This window comes from Sitodiplosis mosellana, unplaced genomic scaffold (assembly GCF_009176505.1).
Source record: "Sitodiplosis mosellana isolate CC-2019 unplaced genomic scaffold, AAFC_SMos_1.0 Smas_scaffold_12, whole genome shotgun sequence".
Lineage (NCBI taxonomy): Eukaryota > Metazoa > Arthropoda > Insecta > Diptera > Cecidomyiidae > Sitodiplosis > Sitodiplosis mosellana.
In genome coordinates this window covers 1,562,912-1,583,509 of record NW_022595254.1, presented here as the reverse complement: position 1 = coordinate 1,583,509, position 20,598 = coordinate 1,562,912, and the positions used below count along the sequence as shown (strand labels likewise).

Below are 20,598 nucleotides of genomic sequence, written 5' to 3'. Positions count from 1 at the left end.
GAAACACCGCTTTATTATTGACACATTGCATATTATTAATTTGATTTACAGTGTGTATGTGTTTATTGGTGCAGAGAAAAAGATCGAACAATCGAACAACGATGGTGTCAACAAAAATGTGACGAAGGATCAAGGCATCTCTTGTTTTGTTGTTCCGTATTCCCAGTTTCCCTGGCATTGGGTGACACGAGCGCAAGTGTTCCCAGCAACAACACACACACATAACACACTCCTTTATTTTGTGTGTTTTCGAGTCATTGATATCGAAAGTGAGTTTCACAACTCATACACTGGAGACTCCGGCTGAGCCTCCAGAGTACAAAGAAATATGTTAATGCCCTGAAAACATTTATAGTATATCCAGTCTTTTATTTTCGCACCCGAAATATATGTACTGTACTCGTTTGAAGTACGTATCGGAATCGATAGTCTTTGGTTCTGCATGGATGTCTGTGAAATTTTATTCGATTTTCCTTTATAATGCCTTTGTACATGCATATGCGTAACGTCTGGCATAACACCGTGCTCGTATCATTGATACTAAGGATAACAAACTCTCTCGCCGCTTGCAAAGAATATCAAGTGAACTGGCAATAAGAAACATCACATTTTAATGGCACACCACCACTGCCATTGCTGCCACCATCGACAATCCTCAACACACTCTGCCTATCGGTTGCAAAGATCTGAAGCTCATCGTTATTCCTTTTCTTTTTTTTCGTTTTATTTTTTTATTTTCGTTCGAAAGGAGCCGAAAAAAAGAGAAGACGACACTCAAACTCGTTTTTCGTTCACACATGAAATCGATCACAACATGTGTAACATTTATAACACAGTGGTGGATTGGGAAGCTAAAAGCTTGCAAAGATAAGACGAATGTGCTAGGCATAATAAAGTATGTTTGTAAAACGAAAGACAATGAGCAGAATGAGAAGAGCGGATGGGAGAGGGAAGCAGAACGAACCGATACAGTTCGATTGAAGATGGAAGCCGAAGATGACGCGAGAAATCCGTCGAACATGAAGGATTTGTAGATAAAAATATAAATTGATACGAAATGCGAGTGTTTTTGTGCGCTCTCTCTTCGTTTTTGGCAATTCGAGCCGACAGCAGCGAATGGTATTGGGCGGGTGTGAAAACGAATAACTGTGTTCACCAGTAAAACATGCGATAAAAGCTCTTCGATCACATATTCGTCTACTTCTTCTTTTTATTTGTATCATTTGTGCGTTTTTCGTTTGTTTCTTCCATTTTTTCCCTCTTTCTGTTTGATATGCTTTGAAGAGGGGAACGACAACACCACTTTATATTTGTGTGTCTTAAAATCGATTTATGTACAAAATTCAAACAGCATATTGCAAACGGAACGGTATAATACACTTTTGCACCGAATTCGATATTCGCCATGCGTACGTCATATTGAGAATAGCAAAATGAAATGAACGAGAAAAAAAGAAGAAAAAAACTGTCAAAGATACATTTATCTCGGCCGCCTTTTTCACATACCAAACGAATGCACGTCTAGCAATCTGGAAAATAGAAATAGAAACAATTTAAAGATTAAGAAAAAAAATGTATTATGTATGCAAAATGATTGCTTCGAAACAAGCGGCCATAGATAAAAATGGTGGGTTTCAATTCAAATCGAATAAAAAAGCGCTGCCAAAAGAAGGATAAAATATCTCTAAGCCGTTTTTTGTGTGTGGGTGTGTGAGTGAGTGTGTAGTGAAGAGTGGGAAAAAACGTAAACAATCAAAATGGAATGGTAAATAATTTTAATATTCAATTTATGGCATTTTGATAGAGTCACATACACGTGCTCCTGAGCTGAATTTATTCGAGCACCAGCAGGCTTGGTATCTATGCATCTCCCACTTTCAGCTATCTCCGTGATGGAACGAACATCACAATCCCCCAATAATATAATGGGAAATGGAAATTCGAATGTGGCATTCGGTTACAGATTATTTTTAATGTCCTCACGACGGGCCAAAAAATGAAATGCGAGAAATTCGTTCACTTAAATTTCGATGTGCCGTGTTCCGTTTGTAAAATTGCAATTGTAATGTCGCCGCAGGTAAATGTGGACACCACGTTTGCCATCGCAAACAGAACATAAATTTCAATTCTTTTAGTAATTCATCACATCGTGTCACATAATCAACGCGTTGCTAGACGGAATAAACGCATTTAAAAGAAAAATATTATCAAAAGAAATCGCCGGCGTCAAATGAGGTAAATAAGAGAGAGAATGTAAAAGGAGGACGAGTGTGAGTGTAGCAAAAACGGCACAATGAAACCCATTTTAAATAGCAAAACCGAAATCCAAGCGACACACAAGGCATCATGCCTGCGTGAAGAAATGGAACAGAAAACCAGCACCACCACCACCAGTAGAAACAGCAGCAACAGAAAAAAAATGTTTAACAAGAAGAAAAATATTGCCAGCTTCAACTTAATTTAGCGTGTATAGAGCGAACGCCAAGAAAATTGCTTACAAAATGTACAGCTTAAAAATCCATAAATTACCTGAGCTGAAAGTGTAAAATGGGCAGGCAACGGAAAAAAATATACGAGCAACGACGATGACGACGAAAAAAGAACACAGTCAGAGTGCAGAAAAACAGTGGGACAGAGTGAAAGAGAGAGCGATAGAGAAAAGGAGAAGGAGAAATAGAGAAATGAGACGAAATGGCAATGCCGATGAATGTGGAGCAAAAGCAGAAAAACCATGCAAGATTTATACTTAGATATTTATAAGTAGTCAAAACGAGTAAAGTGGTGGCGTGTTGAGCGACGATGGTGCTGCACCAAATCGCCAGATGAGTAAGTAAGACTAAAAACGGCATGTGGCAGTGAAAACCCCAGCCAGCACTCGAGATAGAAAAAGAACGAGATAAGGATGAATAAAAGACAGGCATACCGAATGGGGCACATACGAAACGGAAAAAAAAATTGCATACAAATCCGAATGAAGAATTGCAAATTTAAGCAATTTTTCTGATTTTCTTTCTGCTCTCTTTTTTCGCTGCTCATTTATTCGTTTTGACTTGTTATTACCAGACGTCATTGTTTCTGTTGCGCTGTGTTGCAACATCATCAGCAGCAGCAGCAGTAGTGCTAGTAACAGCAGCTTTAAAACCAGATCTCTCAATAAATTACACTCGAATGGCGACAGCTGTTTTTCGAACTATTAAGAACTGCTAACAATATCTCTGAATGCGCTCCAAACAGTTCGGCATTCAAGCTGAGCCGAGTCGTGACTTGTGAGAAAGCACACAAAGACCGCGTGGATTCAACAACACTAATTTTCTAGTCGACAAGTAGAATACGAAGAAACTGTCACGTCACAGCCTGACAAGAAAGGGGAGGGAAAATCATCATCATTTTTAAATTTAAATTTCGTTTTTTTTTTTCCACCATTCATCCTTATAAATTTAAGCTCATTTGTTTGGTGTTTCTGTTCCCTTTTGTGTTATCTAACTACTTCACCCATATTCACACAAAAGCATTCGCTTCAGGCGCACACTTTTTTCCTTCTCTACAAACTAAATACACCTCATTATAACACGAACTTTTCGTCATTCAGAAAGTTATATAAAAGAGAAGAAAGATCATGGATATTGCGTTAACAAAGGCTTTGATTCTATGGCAATTGTGTTTATTCTTCGGACAAATTTTCGCTACAATGGCATCAAAATCTACGCCATTGGATACTCAACTAAATTACTAAATTGTCTGGTATACGACGCACTTTAGCCCAAGAATTTCCTCCGAATCTGCAAACAAAGTCAAATATGATCGTAAAAATTCCTCCTTATAATTTCGTCGCTCCCATCACGATGCTTTTCCTCTCCTCATTTGGCGCACGAATAGAATTTATTTACTTTTAATTGGCCTTTTTCGTAAGCACACGAACGGATAAATTGGTTTTTTATTTTGTGCTCGACGCAGCATGGCAGCGCAAGGCTTTCCCCTTTCGCGCCGTTCCAGTTGAAGTGCCAGTTAAAAATAAAATCAGACAATGTTAAAATATGCAGCTGTGCGCGTTAGCCTGAAAATGCACTCACCAAACGCGAAAGGAAATCATTTGAATAAATGAATGAGTGAGAAAGGGAAAAAAAGCACGAAGCGTATGGGATGAAGATTTCACACAATTTCACCCAGAAAAACCGTGTGCAAAAAAGCGGAAGGCACTTTTTTCGTTTGCCGGCCAATGGTGCTGATGCTGCTGTTCATTGTGTCGAAGCATTTCATCTAAAAATACGGCAATCGTAGAATAATCGTCTGGCACTTGACTTGTTTACTTGCGCCAAACCATATTTGCCATTGTTTTTAACTCAGTTTTTGGGATAATGCGATATTTTTCTTTCCGTCAAAGAATTTTTTTCGGCATATTTTTCGAGCGTGAATCTAATCCGATGAATGATTGTGATTTTGGAGCAGCCAGTGCATTGCAAATACTTTTATGATTAGTTTTCAGGGCAGATAAACCATGTGCAACATATTTCACTTGAAAAGTATTTCGTTCATTGCTACCATCATCAGCATGAAAAAAAGCTTGAAAGCAATTTTGGCAAACGTATCGCTTGTGTTTTCCCCATTTTTCTACGATTTTTTCCTCAAATGTATGTGCCCTAATTGGCACTTTGCTTGGCTGGGCAATGAACAGGCCGAACTGAATAAAGGAACGTAGATGTAAGACCGTAATGAGTGGGTATGAAATCTATAATATACAGAGAAGCGGTCATTTCACACCAGTGAAAGTATACACGGCAATGCTACAATGGCAACGCTAAAGGCGAACAACGAAAATCGCCCATCCAAGTCAAAGCAAACAACAAAATTCATTCATTCGTAAATGGAAGTAATTTTTATAAAGGATATCATATTAGTTTGATTCAAATGGCTAGATAAAGTAGAATTGATAACGGGCGCATGGTGTCCATATGTCATTCTCAACTATCATAAGCAATTTCACCATTTTCACAATTTACGCTGACAACCAACGAAAATTTAATTTATGTCATGTCAGCACGAGTTTTGCTCTTCTTCCAACCAATGTATTGTGACATTCGAAACCATTGCCAAACACATAGACACACACACGCACGCTTACTCATGGAGAGTGGTTTTCCAACCGCAAATACGAGAAAGAATTAGGCTGGAAAGATGAAGATGATCATTACGGAGGGTGAAATCAGAGAGTGCGTTCGGCTTTGACAATGAATTTTGATTTGGATGGCAGTTACAAGATTTGCCGTTTGAAGATAATTGACACGTGAAATCCGTTCTGAAACTTTAAAAGACGTTTCTTCGTATTATACTTTGAGAGAGAAGTCATCCTATTGGGAAACGCACGCGAAGCATGAAGTAAATTTGATCTGACCATTTCATGTGAACCAATTTTCCTGGCTCCGATTTCGTTCACTGGTCAGAAGAGGAAAATGCGGCTTATATAAGCGGTAAATATGTGACGCTATGTATACGGATTTAAAGCAATTTAGGTGTAATTAGCTTTACTCAATCAATATTCGGCCACTTTGGAATTTACGATATTAGTGTGAACGTGACTATAACCTAACGAAGTAACTCAATTCTGAACCGTTAGAAGCGAAAGTGGATTGATTCTTGGCGGTAATTAATTTGATTCCCATATAGAGATAGCAAGATTGCCGGGAATCATGCCCAGTGTAGCGGGATTATTCCGTGACTTTGGCTCATTTCCGTTTCATCAAATCTAAAAATAGCAACAGACTGAACTTGAACAGGATTTTGGGTGAAACTTTTTATGCATAAAAAAACGGCGTCATTCCTTGTTGTTTCGTGTGTTTTCTTTATTATTATTTTCATCGTTCGCTTGGCTTAATTAGAGCGATTATTCCAAAAGCAATTGAAAACTTTTTCCTAATGAATGCATAATTGACACTAAAGCAAATTCTGTTCCTAAGCTTATGCGATTAAGTTTCGGCACGGCTAATTTTCATAATTCGTGTTTACATGCGCTGCTTTGTGTCTGATGACACACAATAAATAACTTGGACTCATTAACAATTAACATAATTTTTTTTGTTCATTTTACTTTCTACTCGATGAGATTCTCGAGTCGACACTATATTTAAAAACACACATGGACACAGACACAAAATCGTATTAATAAATTATCTCGCCGGAAAAAGTAGTTTGATACAAAATATGATCCTTTTACAAAGTACTTAGCTATTCTAATCAATTTGACATTTCTCATTTCTTCCATTCGCTTTTACATTAACTGAGTGTGTGCGTTTTGCTTGTTTGTTCTAAAAGCATATATTTATGAAAATAGCCACATTACTACATAGAATATTAAATAAATTACGTTCCTATGTTTAGAATAAAACATTACAATATCGTGTTCAAAATAGCAAATAATAATTGATTTCAATTGGATTGTGTGTTGATTCGCTGCAACGTCGACTGAATGACTGTTTTTTCCCTCTCTCTCTCTCTCTCTCTCTCTCTCTCTCTCTCTCTTTCTCTTCTTGTGTTCACCAACACCACCGTGGTGTGTTGCTGGCGGCATTATCGTTGTCGGGTGGTCGTTCACAACTTTTCTCCGCTTAGACTCAGCATATTGTAGTAATTGTGATCGGGGAAGTGCTCCAATTGAATGTAATCCATTTCGGTGAGCAATAATTTATCGAGCAATTTCACTAGTTCAGAGAATGACGGTCGATCCTGTGGATCCTTTGCCCAACAATAGTACATAATGTTGTACAGTTCACGACGACAATGTTCTGGTTTTTCCAGTCGATAACCATCACGTACCTGCGCAAAACGAAAGAGTGAACAGAAACAATATGAGAACATAAGAACAATAAATACCAATAAAACATTTTATTGCATGAAAAGTTTTGCCTCGACCAAATCGATTCGAATCGAGTCGAGTCGATGGCATACACTCAATGGCTATTATTAGCTAACTTAAACTATAATGAAATGGTTAACTTTAACTGGATCTATAATTTTACCGCACGCTCGAAGCAAACGGAATTGAAACTTGACGACATCGGCAACAATACGAATAAAAAGAAATCATCGAATCGATATTGGCTCAATGCAATTCTCTGAATGAGCGGAAAAGAGCGGATGCCCTGAAATTCATATCGCAACCGGAAGAAAAAATATGAACGAAAAAGCAATAGACAATGATTTCCTTAAATGATAATGTTTATCAGATTGCAACAGTTGCATTTTAATGCAATCTGTTAAATTCATTGAGCCTTTGAATATATAAAAGTTTCTTTTCGACTTTTGATCATCGGATGGCAGCAAGACTGCCCTCAATTTCAATAGGCAAATCAATGTAATTTCGAAATTTTTTTCCGAACTAAACAAGCGCGACAATTTGAATTTTCTTGATGCTGCCTATGCTTTTAATATGCAACGAAATTGTTGTTCCCTCAATCGGATTCGTCAAAAGATAAGAAAAAAAAACTTAAACTGTAATGAATTTGAGAATACGATTTAAAATTCCATAAGCTTCAGCATTTATTGGCGCAAAAAGTTACAACGATTCAATAAAAAACAACTTGACAATATAAATCTGAAATTGTCATTTCGCAAGAAGACGAAGAATTTTTGCATTGAAAGCGGATTGAATAACAAATGCAATGCATGTTTTTTCCGACGAAGTTATGAACACAAACGGAAGGAAAAACCGAAGAATGGGCGAGAAAAGTCAGCGCTGGATTTCAATTCGAAATAATTTATATTCAATCAAAACGAAACGCGCTGCCAAAGCCAATGAAGAAAAAAAAACGGTTGAACATCATCAATGACATGCACGAAATAAATCGCATGTTTTACTTGAGCATGACGAGAAAATAGTGTGTCGTCTTTCTCTCTCTCCCTCTCCCTCTTCCTCTCCCTCTCCCTCTCCCTCTCCCTCTCCCTCTCCCTCTCCCTCTCCCTCTTTTTCTGTCATCCACCTATTCGGATTTTTTTACTAAACGATGAAGAACGTTTTAAAATTCAAAAAATGACGTATAATTTACGATGTCGTCGATGGTTGAAAAAAAAATCCGATTGACTCAATTGGAAAACGGTACGGGAATAAGTTTAAGGAGACGAAGAAAACATTCTTGGAACATGAACACACTATGCAGAGAAAGAGAGAGAAAGAAAGCTCAACGACGAATGAGGGAAATGTAAAAAAAGTGCAAATCGTCGATCGCACATTATAACGTAAAAACATTTCGAATTCCGGGGGATACGGCGAAAAATCGTATCAAATAGATTTTCCCATCAATTTATTCACATTTTCAGCATATATTTGTCGCAGCTGATGAAACCAAAACAATATTGGCTGATGCTATGTGTGACTGTGTGTGTCATGCCAAATGCTTCGCGCGTTCTTTTTCCTTGATGTTCAAGGCGCTTCAGCACTTTTTTCTCGCTCGTTCGATGAAGAAGTTTTGTTCATCAATATCATATTTCGGAGTCATCTGCTTACAGCTCAATAAAATATGCAAATTTAAAGCAGCTTCAGATAGCAAAATAGTTGTAACGATAAAAATAGCAGGAAAAAAGGAACCTGGCACAGTTTTGCCAATGCAAATAAATTGAAAAGTGGCGGCTGTTCTTTTTTTCCCCGTTCTACTCGGTTCTATTCCAATAACATTGTAGAAAGTTTCATGTGTTTGTGCGCGCCGTGCACAATTGCTTACCTTTCGCATGACTTCTGCTGCAGCTGTGCCGGGATACGGGGTTGAACCTAGAGTGACAATCTCCCACATCAGAATACCAAAACTCCAAATATCTGACTTGACGGAGAAAATATTATCATAAAGCGACTCGATTGCCATCCACCTGCGAGCGAGAAAAAAGAAAGGAAGAAACGAGAAAAAAGGACAGTTGAGAAAAATGAAACCGTTTTATGACTAGGCATAGAGTTACACAATTTCAAATAGTTATGTCAAGTGAACAACGACAAAATGAGCAGATATGAGATAATAAAGCGAAAGAACAAGCACCACGCTGCACAAGAGCACAAAGACACATTAGACGAGGAAATCCAATCCACGTTAGCCCGTTCACTCGCTAAAAACTCACTTGCTTTTTGAACGTTGGAGTAACTGTGTGCAACCGGAGTCAAAGCAATTGGAAACTTGTGCTTTCGCCGTAACGTGTCAACGTTATGGCATGTTACCGAGAAGAAAACTCACACACAAACAGAAATTTATTCTAATAAAATAACGACGATGTTCGCAGTGAATTGAAGCAATTTTTCTGCTGCTTGGCTGACGAGTATGTTTGTGTGTGAGACAGAGAGCTGTGAGTGACTGTTCTGTTTCATTCGGGCCGTATTTTTATTCTGTGCGGGTGTTTGTCGCCATTCTTCCACACCAACAATAAATATCGTTCGCAAAAACACAAAGCAAGCCAAGTGAGTGAATAAGTGTCTTGCATCAAATATGAACGCTGTCATATCAGATGCCACAGTCTTTGTACACACAAAACACACACACAGTCATCGACTCACTTAAAAGACTGTTTAAATCCAGAGCACGAACCATTTTATTAGAAATGGTTTATTTTTACGTAGGCCAAACAAAATATCCGAATGTGTTGCTTAGATGCTGCTGTTGCCGTTCACTTGGAGAATCTGTTGATTTTAATCTGACTGTGTGTTTGTGTGTGTGTTTGTGCATCGTTGACAAAGTCTTTCCCAAGAAAGGAATTTCCAAAAGTTTTTTTCGTCGTTGTCATCGTCTATCTCATATTCTCTCTCGATCTCGAGCAGCGAACGCATCTCATCTCCGTTGTTATTACAACGTTTTGCGAGCGGTTTTCCATTTCAGTCATTGTGCTGTGTTATACCCGTTTTTATGGGCGAAAACATTGAATCAGCCCTTTACCACATTCTCATGGCAGAATTTAGATAAGCTCGTTCAGGAAAATCATCACAACTCACTCGCTCGTTCGCTCGTTCGCATTCACCCGTATTATTGTGCTCATTGTTCGATGTTTGCGTATGCACACAGTACGAAAATATATGTATGTATGAAACTGTTGCAAATAAAAGCGGAAAATCAACGGCAATGTTTATATTTTGATATGATAAAGCGAGAGCGGGCGGATTGCATTCAGCAGAAATGTCAAATGGCAGACACACAGGCAGAGAGAGAGAGAGAGAGAGAGAGAGTGAGAGAGAAAGAGCAGCGACAGAGACACAAAAAGTGTGTATTACATTTGTGATTACAGTTGCCATATACATTTGTAGAAAATGGTTTTGTGCCTGTGTGCCGTTTGTTACATCTCGATGTACGAATCAGGTCGATAAAGCCATTTGCGCTGCTGCCACCAGCCGACGGCTACACAAATACATTTGTGAACCTGCACGACGAAACCTTTTAAATCGCCTAAAATACCTGCAGGCACAAATATTTTTTGCGTGATGCTGACGTTTCACGTTTATATTCAGTGCGGATTTTTTTTACATATTTTGTGCTTATTTGCTGATTTCCATTGCAGGCGCGAGTGTGTATGTGTGTATTTTTCGCTTTGAATCTTCTTCTTTTATTCATATATCGATGAACGCTGTTATTCATCATTTCGTCACATATGAAATGCGAAAAGACGGAAAATGGTCGAATTATGTGGAAAACGTTGTGTTCATTCAGCATTCGGATATGCGAAAGACATGAATACCGTATCTGGTGCTGAATCGTCGGTTGTTCGGTCGACAAATCAAAACTGACATTAACTCACCTTATCGGTAATTTGCCTTCGCTTTTACGCTCATAGATTTTCGACGTAATCACATCACGTGCAAAACCAAAATCAGCTATTTTACATGTATGATCATCAGTTATCAATACATTGCGAGCGGCCAAATCACGATGAATTATCTGTTGACAAATGAAATCAGGGCAAATTGTTAATGAAATATTCGATAAATTATTATTCACCAAAACAAACTTGGAAGTTTTGTTCAAACTCCATCGAAAAGAAAATATGCAAAAATTTATCTGTCAAAATACTTGATTAAAAACGTTACACAAACTTCCCGCAATTACCATCAACAACGAAAAATCACGAAAATTGCTGTTGAAGTATCTTCACGAAAATCCAATTGTTTTTAATTAATTCAATAAAGTAAACGGATTTTTGTGAGATGCTCAAACCATTTTCTTTTTGGGCTCTTCCGGCATTGGACGTTGATAGGAGATAATGAAAGTATTCGAGTGTATCTAATAAGTTTACTTACGCCTCGTGATGATAAGTAATCCATGCCTCTCGCCACTTGGTACATGAACGATGTTAGATCACCTGATGTTAAAATATTTGATTTTCCATGTGTATTACCGTAATGCCTGTCGAAAAAAGTTAGAGGAACAGAGAGGGAAAGAGAACGAGTATGTAAAAGTTGAGTGAAGCACGAAAATGAAATTTAAGCGTAAATTTTACAACAACGAACAAAAGCAAAAAATCAATTAGAGCGAACGAAAGTTAGTCAGAAATGGCTCGTGTAATACGCTCGTTACAGCATGTTGTACGTGTCAAGATGGAGAAAGGGAGGAGGAGAGAGAGCATAAAGTACAAGCAGTGAGCTTCTGCTTCTCTGCCATGCTTGTCATGTATTATAAGTCGCATTTTAATATGTTCAAGTCAGTGGAATTATCACATGTGTGAGTGAACGAGTGAATGCGACTTGTACGACACAGTATTACCATATTTTCGAGGGAAGTTATTTGTTATGCATTCAACAATCACGGATGAAAAGTCATCAAAGGCTTTTGACTGGAAATTTAACCAAACATTTTGCTACCAGATCTTATTTCAATCAGCTTCAAGTCGGTGCTTGTTCAGTGTTGATTCAATTTTCATGCGACTGCAGATGAAACAAGCGAAAAAGCCGAAGAAGAAGACGACAAGCAAGAAGAAGAAAGTCAATGCATTTCTTACGAAGGCATTTTCGTCTGCATAATTCTATATAGCACACAAAGAAAACATCATTTTATCGACGTTCGTTATTATGTTGAGTGTAGTTTTTGCTAGCGTGCTGCATGGAAACTTTTCATACAATATTCACGGTTTTATGAAGAAAGAGCATTTTCGTTAAACATTGAACAATTTCGGAATTAATGATTGCCAAGTGCAGAGGACACTACACGAACACGAAACCAATCAACAGCAACCCCCCAGTATTTGTACTGAGCTGCGCTAGAGTGGCACAGAAATGAGAATTCATGAAAGTTCAAATGTTCTTCGGATGCCTAACATCGACGATTTTGTACCGGAAGATTTATGCCAACTGGAGTAACATTTGAAGTTTTAAATTCGCAAAGTTTGCCAATGTGTTCGGCGGCGGCTTGTTGTTTGACAGCGCGAATTTAATAAACAAAAACGAAACAATTTGTGTTTCGTTGACGAATGGGCTTACGAGTCACCCTAATGCATGAGCAATTAGCGGCAAAGTGGCAATTTAGCTCACTCAAGCGAAATATAGAGATGGCGTGTTCGACGTTCATTTGAGCGCTATGAATTGTTGTACATTATTGTAACATCCTCTCTGTGAGTAGCGTCTCATTCTATTTCTGGGTCTTTTTTCTAATTTTTTTTATTGTCGCATACACAACAATGAATGTGTGCGTGTGTTGCCCAGCAATTAAGTGTGAGCTCAAGAGACAGCAAAAAATATTGCAATTATTTTTTTCTTCTTCTCTTCAGATGCTTTGATGCATTAATAATAAACGGATATTGAATTAAGCGCCTATGAGAATTGTTGCTTTATCGCTTTTAATTGATTCGAAGGGGAAGAACATTTCTATTCAAGCTCTTCTAGTGTTTTGGATCAAGTTAACGAATTGAGCCCACGTTTTGGATTAATGATTTAATATTTGGTGGACGAACTGTGTCGCCTGCCAAAAACACTTGCTGAATTGGATTTGAGGTTCATTTGTCTTTGTTTCTGTCGCTGTTGTATTCCAATCCAAATATGTGCTCGGTTGTTAAAGCCGAGACTGTCTTAAGACATGTTCCGCACTCACGCTGTAAAATGGTTGAGAAGCCGCGCGCGTGCTGCATCGTCACCATTGTGAGATGAATTAAGTAGAACGCGATGGTAGAAAGAAATACAAACACAAACACATACATGCAGAGACAGAAAGAAAGAATAATGTGCAAATCTTCGGGTGCGGTATTTCAAGAGTACCGCTCGAAATGTAGTGCGTTTTGTGTGCATGCGACACAATGCCACAATGATTTTAATTAAACATTGAGTAAATAGTGCTAAGGCAAGGCAACGTCTCCAGCAACCATTAAATCGGAACAGTTGGAACGACGACGACGACGGCAGTAACACAGAATAATAATAGCAAACAAAGCAGACAGTAATTATAACCTAAAAGCTTTTCGCTTATTTTCCATGCCATGTTTTTATGCGGAGCCCGGGTGCGCCGCACGCGAATGGAGTAGGGCAGAGATTGTCGCCTTTAGTGTGCAAATACACAGAGAGAAAGCGATTCCGATCTCAATCCCTTTATTGCCAGTCCATATGTGCGTGGCTGTCTATGCCACTCTTATGAACATTTCTATATATGCAAACCGGTTGCTATTCACTTTGGCTCCAATAAAATGTCTTCGGCATCCTTTTCACAACCAAATTCAATTTGCTGTGGTTAAAATGAGATAGGCTAGATTGCAATTCTCTCTCTCTCTCTCTCTCTCTATCTCTCTCTCTCTGTGTGTGTGTGCGAGTGAGTGTGCCACCACTTTGTGTATATTAATGCGAAATGCTTCTCTTATTTGAGATCAACTAGAGAGAAGCAAAGAGATCGAGAGGAAAAGGACTGAAACACGCACAAAACATCCCATGATTCTGGCGGCAATAGCAATGGCAAAATGGTATTAAATGCAAGCATACAATGCAAAATATTACAAAATTCGAACGAATACACACAACGCATGCTCGTAGCATAGAATTGGCATTGCACGAACGAACGAGGCAAAGCAAGAGAATGTAGAATGGCAAAGTAATGAATGAAATTTTATGAAATTGCGAGTACCAAACGCACAAAGTAATTAGAACGTTGCGCCGCGTCGAAAATTCATTTCAGTGATTCAATCGTTAACTAATAATAAGTAGCGCACAAAATGTTCGATGTGAAAATGCAAAGCCATGCCATGAGCTACGGGCGGAGCCAGTATATATGTCGATTCCATATCCTCAGCATGTTTTCTACATCAACAGCACAGCCAAGGCATAGCCTTGTATGCTCGCATATTCGGGGTTCCGTTTGCATTTCTCAATTGCACATTTCGGTGTTTTCAAAGGCAGAGAAATTGCCCTAGCATACAATTTCGCAAATGTTGGATACCATTAGAACCGATATTAATTTTCAATGTTGTCGTCCGACACTTCCGGGTAATGGTAACAGTGGCCTGTTTTTTTTTATTCAATTCGATATTGGTGTTTTGATTGCTTGTGTTCTTAATTATAAATTATATTGAGTTTGGTATTCGAAAATGATCCAAACAGCAAACCAACATTTGGCTCATTTCCGATGTGGATCTCCCCTTTTCGCTCCATACCATCCAACTGAATTCGAAGAATTTTACGGTTCCATTTCCATCCATGCAATAAATGGAGCACAGCAACAAAAAAAAGTGGTCAACAGAATTATGGCAAAGCTTTTAAGGGTCTTATGTAATTCTGATTCGGTTCAAAATTACAAATTCTAATAACATTCATGATCAAATGCACTACCTCTTATTCAACACAGCACAGCAGCGATAACAACAAAAATAATTGCTTGTGATGCTCATGCTGTTAATAAGTAATTCGAATTATTTTATCCCTTTTTTCTGTTCGGTTTGGAATAGAGATTATGTTTTTTTTTGCTCTCTCGCTCGCTGCAACTCAGAAGCTATGGGGTTTCCGGAAAGAAAACCGAACAGGAGGACAGGAGAATGCGTATTTTCGGAAATTCACACAAAGATATCGCTTTTAGTGACTCGCTGTGGCTGGTGGCCGTTCTCACACTTCTCAAAATACGCGGTCGATGTTGCCTTGTTTTTCCCTCGCTTCGCCTGTCGTCTAGATTAACATTAATTATTATATTGTTCTTGTTGTTGTGCGAGCATTGGAACGGGGGCGATAGCGTCACAACAGTTTCGCACTTTGTGCGGATTTTTTTTCGGGGGAAAATTAAAGTGTACAATCTTTTTTTATATCGTTATGGTTTTATTTTTCATACATTTTCTCCTCTTTTTCGCTCGTCGTCTCTCTCTCTCTTGCTCTCTGGTCCGGGCAACCGTTAGTAATTTTCGTCTTCAGCAGAATTTTCTTTGAGGTTGATATAAATTGGAATGTGACTAGCGGTGCGCAAATATTTCCAAAGAGAGCACATTTTTTTATTTTGGTCGTCTGTTATGATTTAAAAGGAACCCTTGGCATACACAGGATACACAGCAAAATGAAGAAAAAACTGCTGGGTGGACGGAAGTGAATCGAACGAGAAAGTTCGGCGAATTGAAAAAAAAAACACAAAATAAAAAAATGCGATAAAAAGAGATGTAGAATGAGAGAATGGGACGTAGGCTGTGTGAATCTTTCAGCAGTGCTTATCATCGCTTTGAATCGGGTTGAAAAGTACAAAGGAGGGAAGTGGAAGATGAGAGAAAAATTAACGAGATATTTATTAGAACGGAAAATTATCCTACACTTTTGTTAGCGATCTGCGCACAGACGAAAAGTACCCCATCCGCGCGCGCAAGTTCATACACACTCACACAAAATGTTATGTTTTATGCTTGGGAAAGGCTCTCGGAATTAAGATTCTTTTTGTCGTCGTTGCTGCTGCTGCTGTTGCTCTTTTCCCGTCTTTGTACCCGATTTTCTGTTTTATTTGCTGTACAATAACATGCGAACGTATCTTTTACTGTGATCAATGTAATCATTTTATGCTATTAGACGTCTTTGTACTTCGCATATCCATTCGACGAACAAACGCTCGCCATCACCACCGTCACTGATTTCGCTTTAAAGTTCAGCTTCACCACTTGGGTATAAAAAATAAAAAAAATAAACGAAACAGAAACGGACACAAAAAAAGAGACGACAACGACGACACAAGAACCTGAAATTCATTTTATCCAATGGATAAAACGACAAAGTCAGTTATGCTATACTGGCAATAACGATAATAATGATGGTGAACTTGGGCGAGTGAACGAAGTGTACTCTCCCTTCCTCCCGTGTGTTATTCGTTCAGCGCACATTAATAGTTCCACCATTCGATACACTCTAATTCGACCATGAGTATAACAGACACACAGATCTTTTCTTTAATATTCAATGTAGTTCTATTAATCTGTTGTGTCACCGAGAGATAACGGCCACGATAAAAAAAAATAACCATTTTATACGGTGTCTTCCTGCCGGGCAGCGAAATGGGACTAACGAAAGAAAAGAAAAAACCTTCATTGGATCATCTTGAGCTTATACGCCGGCTCATTTTCGCTGATACGACACAAAGTAGATTGTCAATGAGATAAAACTTCATTTAAACTTCTACCAAATGAAAAGAGAAATATTATTTCAGATGCGAATCGCAAAATGGCACACAGCCACTGAACACAGAGTCAATTCGTACTGGGGCTATAACAAGAAAACAAATATTATCGCAATAATGAAAATAATTTTCCAATGAATTCGCATTTCGTAACTTCGAAAAATTGATTTTACTTTTGTAGAAACTTTTTGCATTGAATTATATCGACATTTATCGGAATTTAAATGTCTTTGGCGCAGATTGTACTTAAATTAACGATTGAACCGATAACGACCAAATTCGTTCTGCTAAACTGGATAACCGGAGAAAGAAAACTGCGCAAATTCTATTTTATGTACGTATACAATTCAAATGGCATGAGAATAAGAGCTCAAGCTTTAAATCGGAAACTTATTCAATTCGAATTTTTCGAAAACTTATCGGGCACTGTGCGTTACTTCTTGATATTTTGAGCTGCTGATTGATTTCACGAGCATGACAGAAAGAAAAACTTCTATACAATTACAAACTATCCGGATGTTTCGTTTCAAGTCGTCGCAATTGTAAAATCCATAGATTTTTTTAAATTCATTTTTGCAATTTCGTTCGCTATTCAAAATCAACGTTTTATACAACGTTTATTTGAGACCTGAAATTTGAAATACTTACCGTTCAGCTCGTGAATTCCGTAAATATGTTTGCAATTTGCCGCGATTCACGTATTCCAAAATCACGAAAATCGGCTCTTTTTCACTGCAACAGCCCAACAAACGGACAACATTGACATGTGGTTCCAAGGACTTCATTACCTATTTAGCAGAGAAATTGAAAATTGATTATTTCTTGTTTGAATGAATAAAAAAATCACTTGAAAGTTTATCTTTGTAGAGCATTTGGTAAACGACAACGACTACAATTCTCTACTGTTTTCGTTGACAGGTATTGTAATTAAGGAGTGCGTGATTGACAGTAGTACTGACGCTTCGAGGTAGAAATAATTCAACTGTATTTCGGTACGTATATCGTAAATTTTCAAACAAAAAATGTTCCCTGAACTTGCCTTTTACATAATTTATACGACGGTGATAATGGTTCTATAATTTTTTTAAAAACAAAAGTCAGCCTTTCGGGTCGATCCCTGTTTTGTATTTGCAATTTACATACATAGCCGATGTGTTATAGATAAAATGTTGTGTTCGCGACTGAATTTCGGTCGAGGTAGTTCAAAAGCAGCATGAAATACTTCAAATATTGACGCAACACGTCAAAATCTATTTTGAAACAGGCTACGCCACACGCCCAATTCACATTTTAGCTGTGTGATATGGATCAAATTCAAGTTTTGACGGTTTTAAAACACCACCGAACCGAGTTACAAACCCACAAAAAAAAACACACACACACATAGTTTGCCATCGAAGGATCCGTTGGAACATTCAACGCATTTTCCACTGTGAATGCTTTCCCAAAAGCAAAGTTAATAATTTCTCGTGAATAAGAAAGAACAACACCAACTCAAAATGTTGGCGAGGTGATGTTTATCCGCGCGTTCATCGTAAATAAAGCCGAAACTTTTACATTTCCCGCTTCCTCTTCTCGCTCTTGCTCGTTCGAGGAAAAGTTTTCACCAAATGGAAGAGAGATTCCGGAGAATGAAATTGAAGATACTTGGAAGCTTCCATAAATAAATGTATGTAAATTCTGGAAGTTTTCGAAGCTGAGGCCATTGAATTTAGTGCAACTCATGCCACAAGTGTAAAAAGGTAAACAAAAGTCAAAACTCCTTGACTGCCTTTCCCTCTCTGCACCGATAATAATCTCAATCTATATGTAATATACAATGACTTTGATCTACAAAGAGAATTATTTCTTTTGAGAACATCCTCAACTAGTAAACTAAAGCAAGGTAGAAAAAAACATACCGGGTACTTTTGGCTGGAGTACATCAAAATCACTCGCTATAATCAAAACTAACCTAGAATAGCCATTAAAAAGTTGATGAAGTTCACTTGTGCAGAAAGAAACAGAGAGCGAGCGAACGAGCTTTAACAACTTGAGTGAAAATTTAAATCTCGAAAATTCATTAGCACGATAAATAAACTAGCAAAAAGTTTGTAAATTGGCATATCATCATGTTTATACGAAGATCAAGCCATTCGAAAAACAATGCAAAATTTATACGATATCAAAATCTAATGGAGACTTTGGTATCAAATGTTCTTTGTTAAAATTAAAACTTAAGTTGTGCATTAAGCTCATGATGAGCTAATGGCTCTATTGGATTATGAGGGATGTAAACTGTTTGACAGAAAAATGGTAAATAGTGCACATGATGCCAAATCGGTTTATTTATTGTATCGTAAAAATATATTTGTCGATAAAAGCACGATAATAAAATTGCTATGCCTCGGTGCGTCCAATTGAAAGCCAAAACGGTTGATAATAACGAGTTTAATAACAAAGTTTATAAGCCAAATGGGAGAATCCTTAAAACCCAATTAAGAGTCTAGGGTCTAGACGGGGTGTATGGTGGTAGTCGTATTATGCTTTCGCTTCAATTAAGATAGTTTTGAGATGGTGGATGTGCCATTTCATCAAACTCTAAGTCAAACTCAGCTCAGCTAAACCATTGAACGTAGAGTAAAACTTTTACTCGAAATATTCGGGCCATATGCCGTTGCATAAAATCTGCGATCACAGCTCAAACATCAACGCTGAACACAACAGCAACAGCAGTTGCATGCTGTTAGTGTTGAAAGTTTTGCTTAAAAGCTGCATTATTTCTTAACTATTTGTGCAAAATCGACAAGGAAAATGGGATTTTTCCCCTTCAGAATGAAACCAAGAAAACACAAAGCGATTCAATCAAACGGAAACCGACAAAATCCAATGCACACCAAACCAATTTCGAAACCTATTATTCTTTCATGTGCAATGGTGCCCATCAGAAAGTGTTTTACCAGAACATAACGATATAAATAAGCTGACGTTCGACATATTTTTGGTCGCATCCGTTCGTTCGGCGTTTCAGATGAAACGGGCTGTTATAATATTTATTTCTTCTTTTGAGTTTGCTACATTAGCAAGTGTGTAATATCGCCGTGTGTGTATTTCACGTCTATTTGGCTTGAATCGATTGTTGGTTGCCGTTCACTGTTTTTCTTTCTTCAAATTCAATTTATTATTTGTGTTGCTTTCCTAAACGAAGTTTTCTTTCAATTTCACATGAAATGAGAGCGAATGAACGCTCACTTCCTCTCAAAAACATTAAAGGAATACCGACTATGAATGAATGCTGAAAATATTCCGTCGATAAATTGAAAAAGTCCGCCAAGTAACAAGAAATTGATGTAAAATTCAATATGTGCGAGCATTTTGCGGTTATTCATGTCTTTCTAAGTGCATCGCTAACATTTCCAATTTATTGATGGTTCGGCAAGTTTAACGGTGCGCTTGGGGAAAAAGTTCAATTGAAAAACTTGTGCTCAATGTAAATATTGCGCGCACATACACATACACAACATGTTAATGCGGCGGTTTGAAATTTTTCACCTGTATTCTGTTGCTTGTGTTTTTTTGTTGTTCGGGTCGCTTGTTTATTCGCATATCTTGATGTGTTTGACGGTTTTGCACGCTGTTTTGTAAGCACCACCATCATCACACACAATACCGCTTTAATCGAATGGCTGGCTGAGTTCAAAACGAAAAATTCTTTTAATGCAAAATTTCACATCAAACATTATTTTTATAGTCAAAGATTCGCAATGATTTCGATGCCATAGAACATTTTCAACACATCAGCAGTAGCACGTTGTGTGTGTGTGCGTACAAGAATATAGAAAACGTAAGCAATTCCATTCACGTAGCACAAATTCTCGCTCACTTTGGTTTCCATAGAGAGAAATAGTGAAGCAGAAGAGAGAGAAAAACCGGAGAACCAATTCCATAATTTGAAATATAATACAAAATGCAGCGATAAGCTGCATTTCATTGTTCGAGCATTTTGTTGCAAACTGCTAGCAAATGAAATCCACATTGAAATCGTATCGCTTGTGTGCGA

General features: G+C 37.9%; 2 protein-coding genes across 6 annotated transcripts in view; one reads left to right on the top strand and one right to left on the bottom strand.

Moving 5' to 3' along the window:
• The window catches only part of LOC129567728 (uncharacterized), an 89,142-nt gene that overhangs the window by 27,799 nt on the left and 40,745 nt on the right, over nucleotides 1-20,598 (top strand). For 3 of the 5 annotated variants that reach the window (XM_055444960.1, XM_055444962.1, XM_055444951.1), the window contains one exon: nucleotides 17,478-17,551. The exons of the other annotated variants lie outside the window; for them this stretch is intronic. The gene's annotated coding sequence lies outside the window, so the exon portion shown is untranslated. The remainder of the gene's footprint in view (nucleotides 1-17,477; nucleotides 17,552-20,598) is intronic. 5 annotated transcript variants of the gene reach the window in all.
• The window catches only part of LOC129567736 (tyrosine kinase receptor Cad96Ca), a gene marked incomplete in the record, with an annotated part of 38,072 nt that continues 23,950 nt past the window's right edge, over nucleotides 6,477-20,598 (bottom strand). The window contains 5 exon segments of the mRNA XM_055444978.1: nucleotides 6,477-6,807; nucleotides 8,709-8,850; nucleotides 10,753-10,892; nucleotides 11,252-11,357; nucleotides 17,208-17,347. Coding sequence (XP_055300953.1) covers nucleotides 6,583-6,807; nucleotides 8,709-8,850; nucleotides 10,753-10,892; nucleotides 11,252-11,357; nucleotides 17,208-17,347 — 753 coding nt within the window.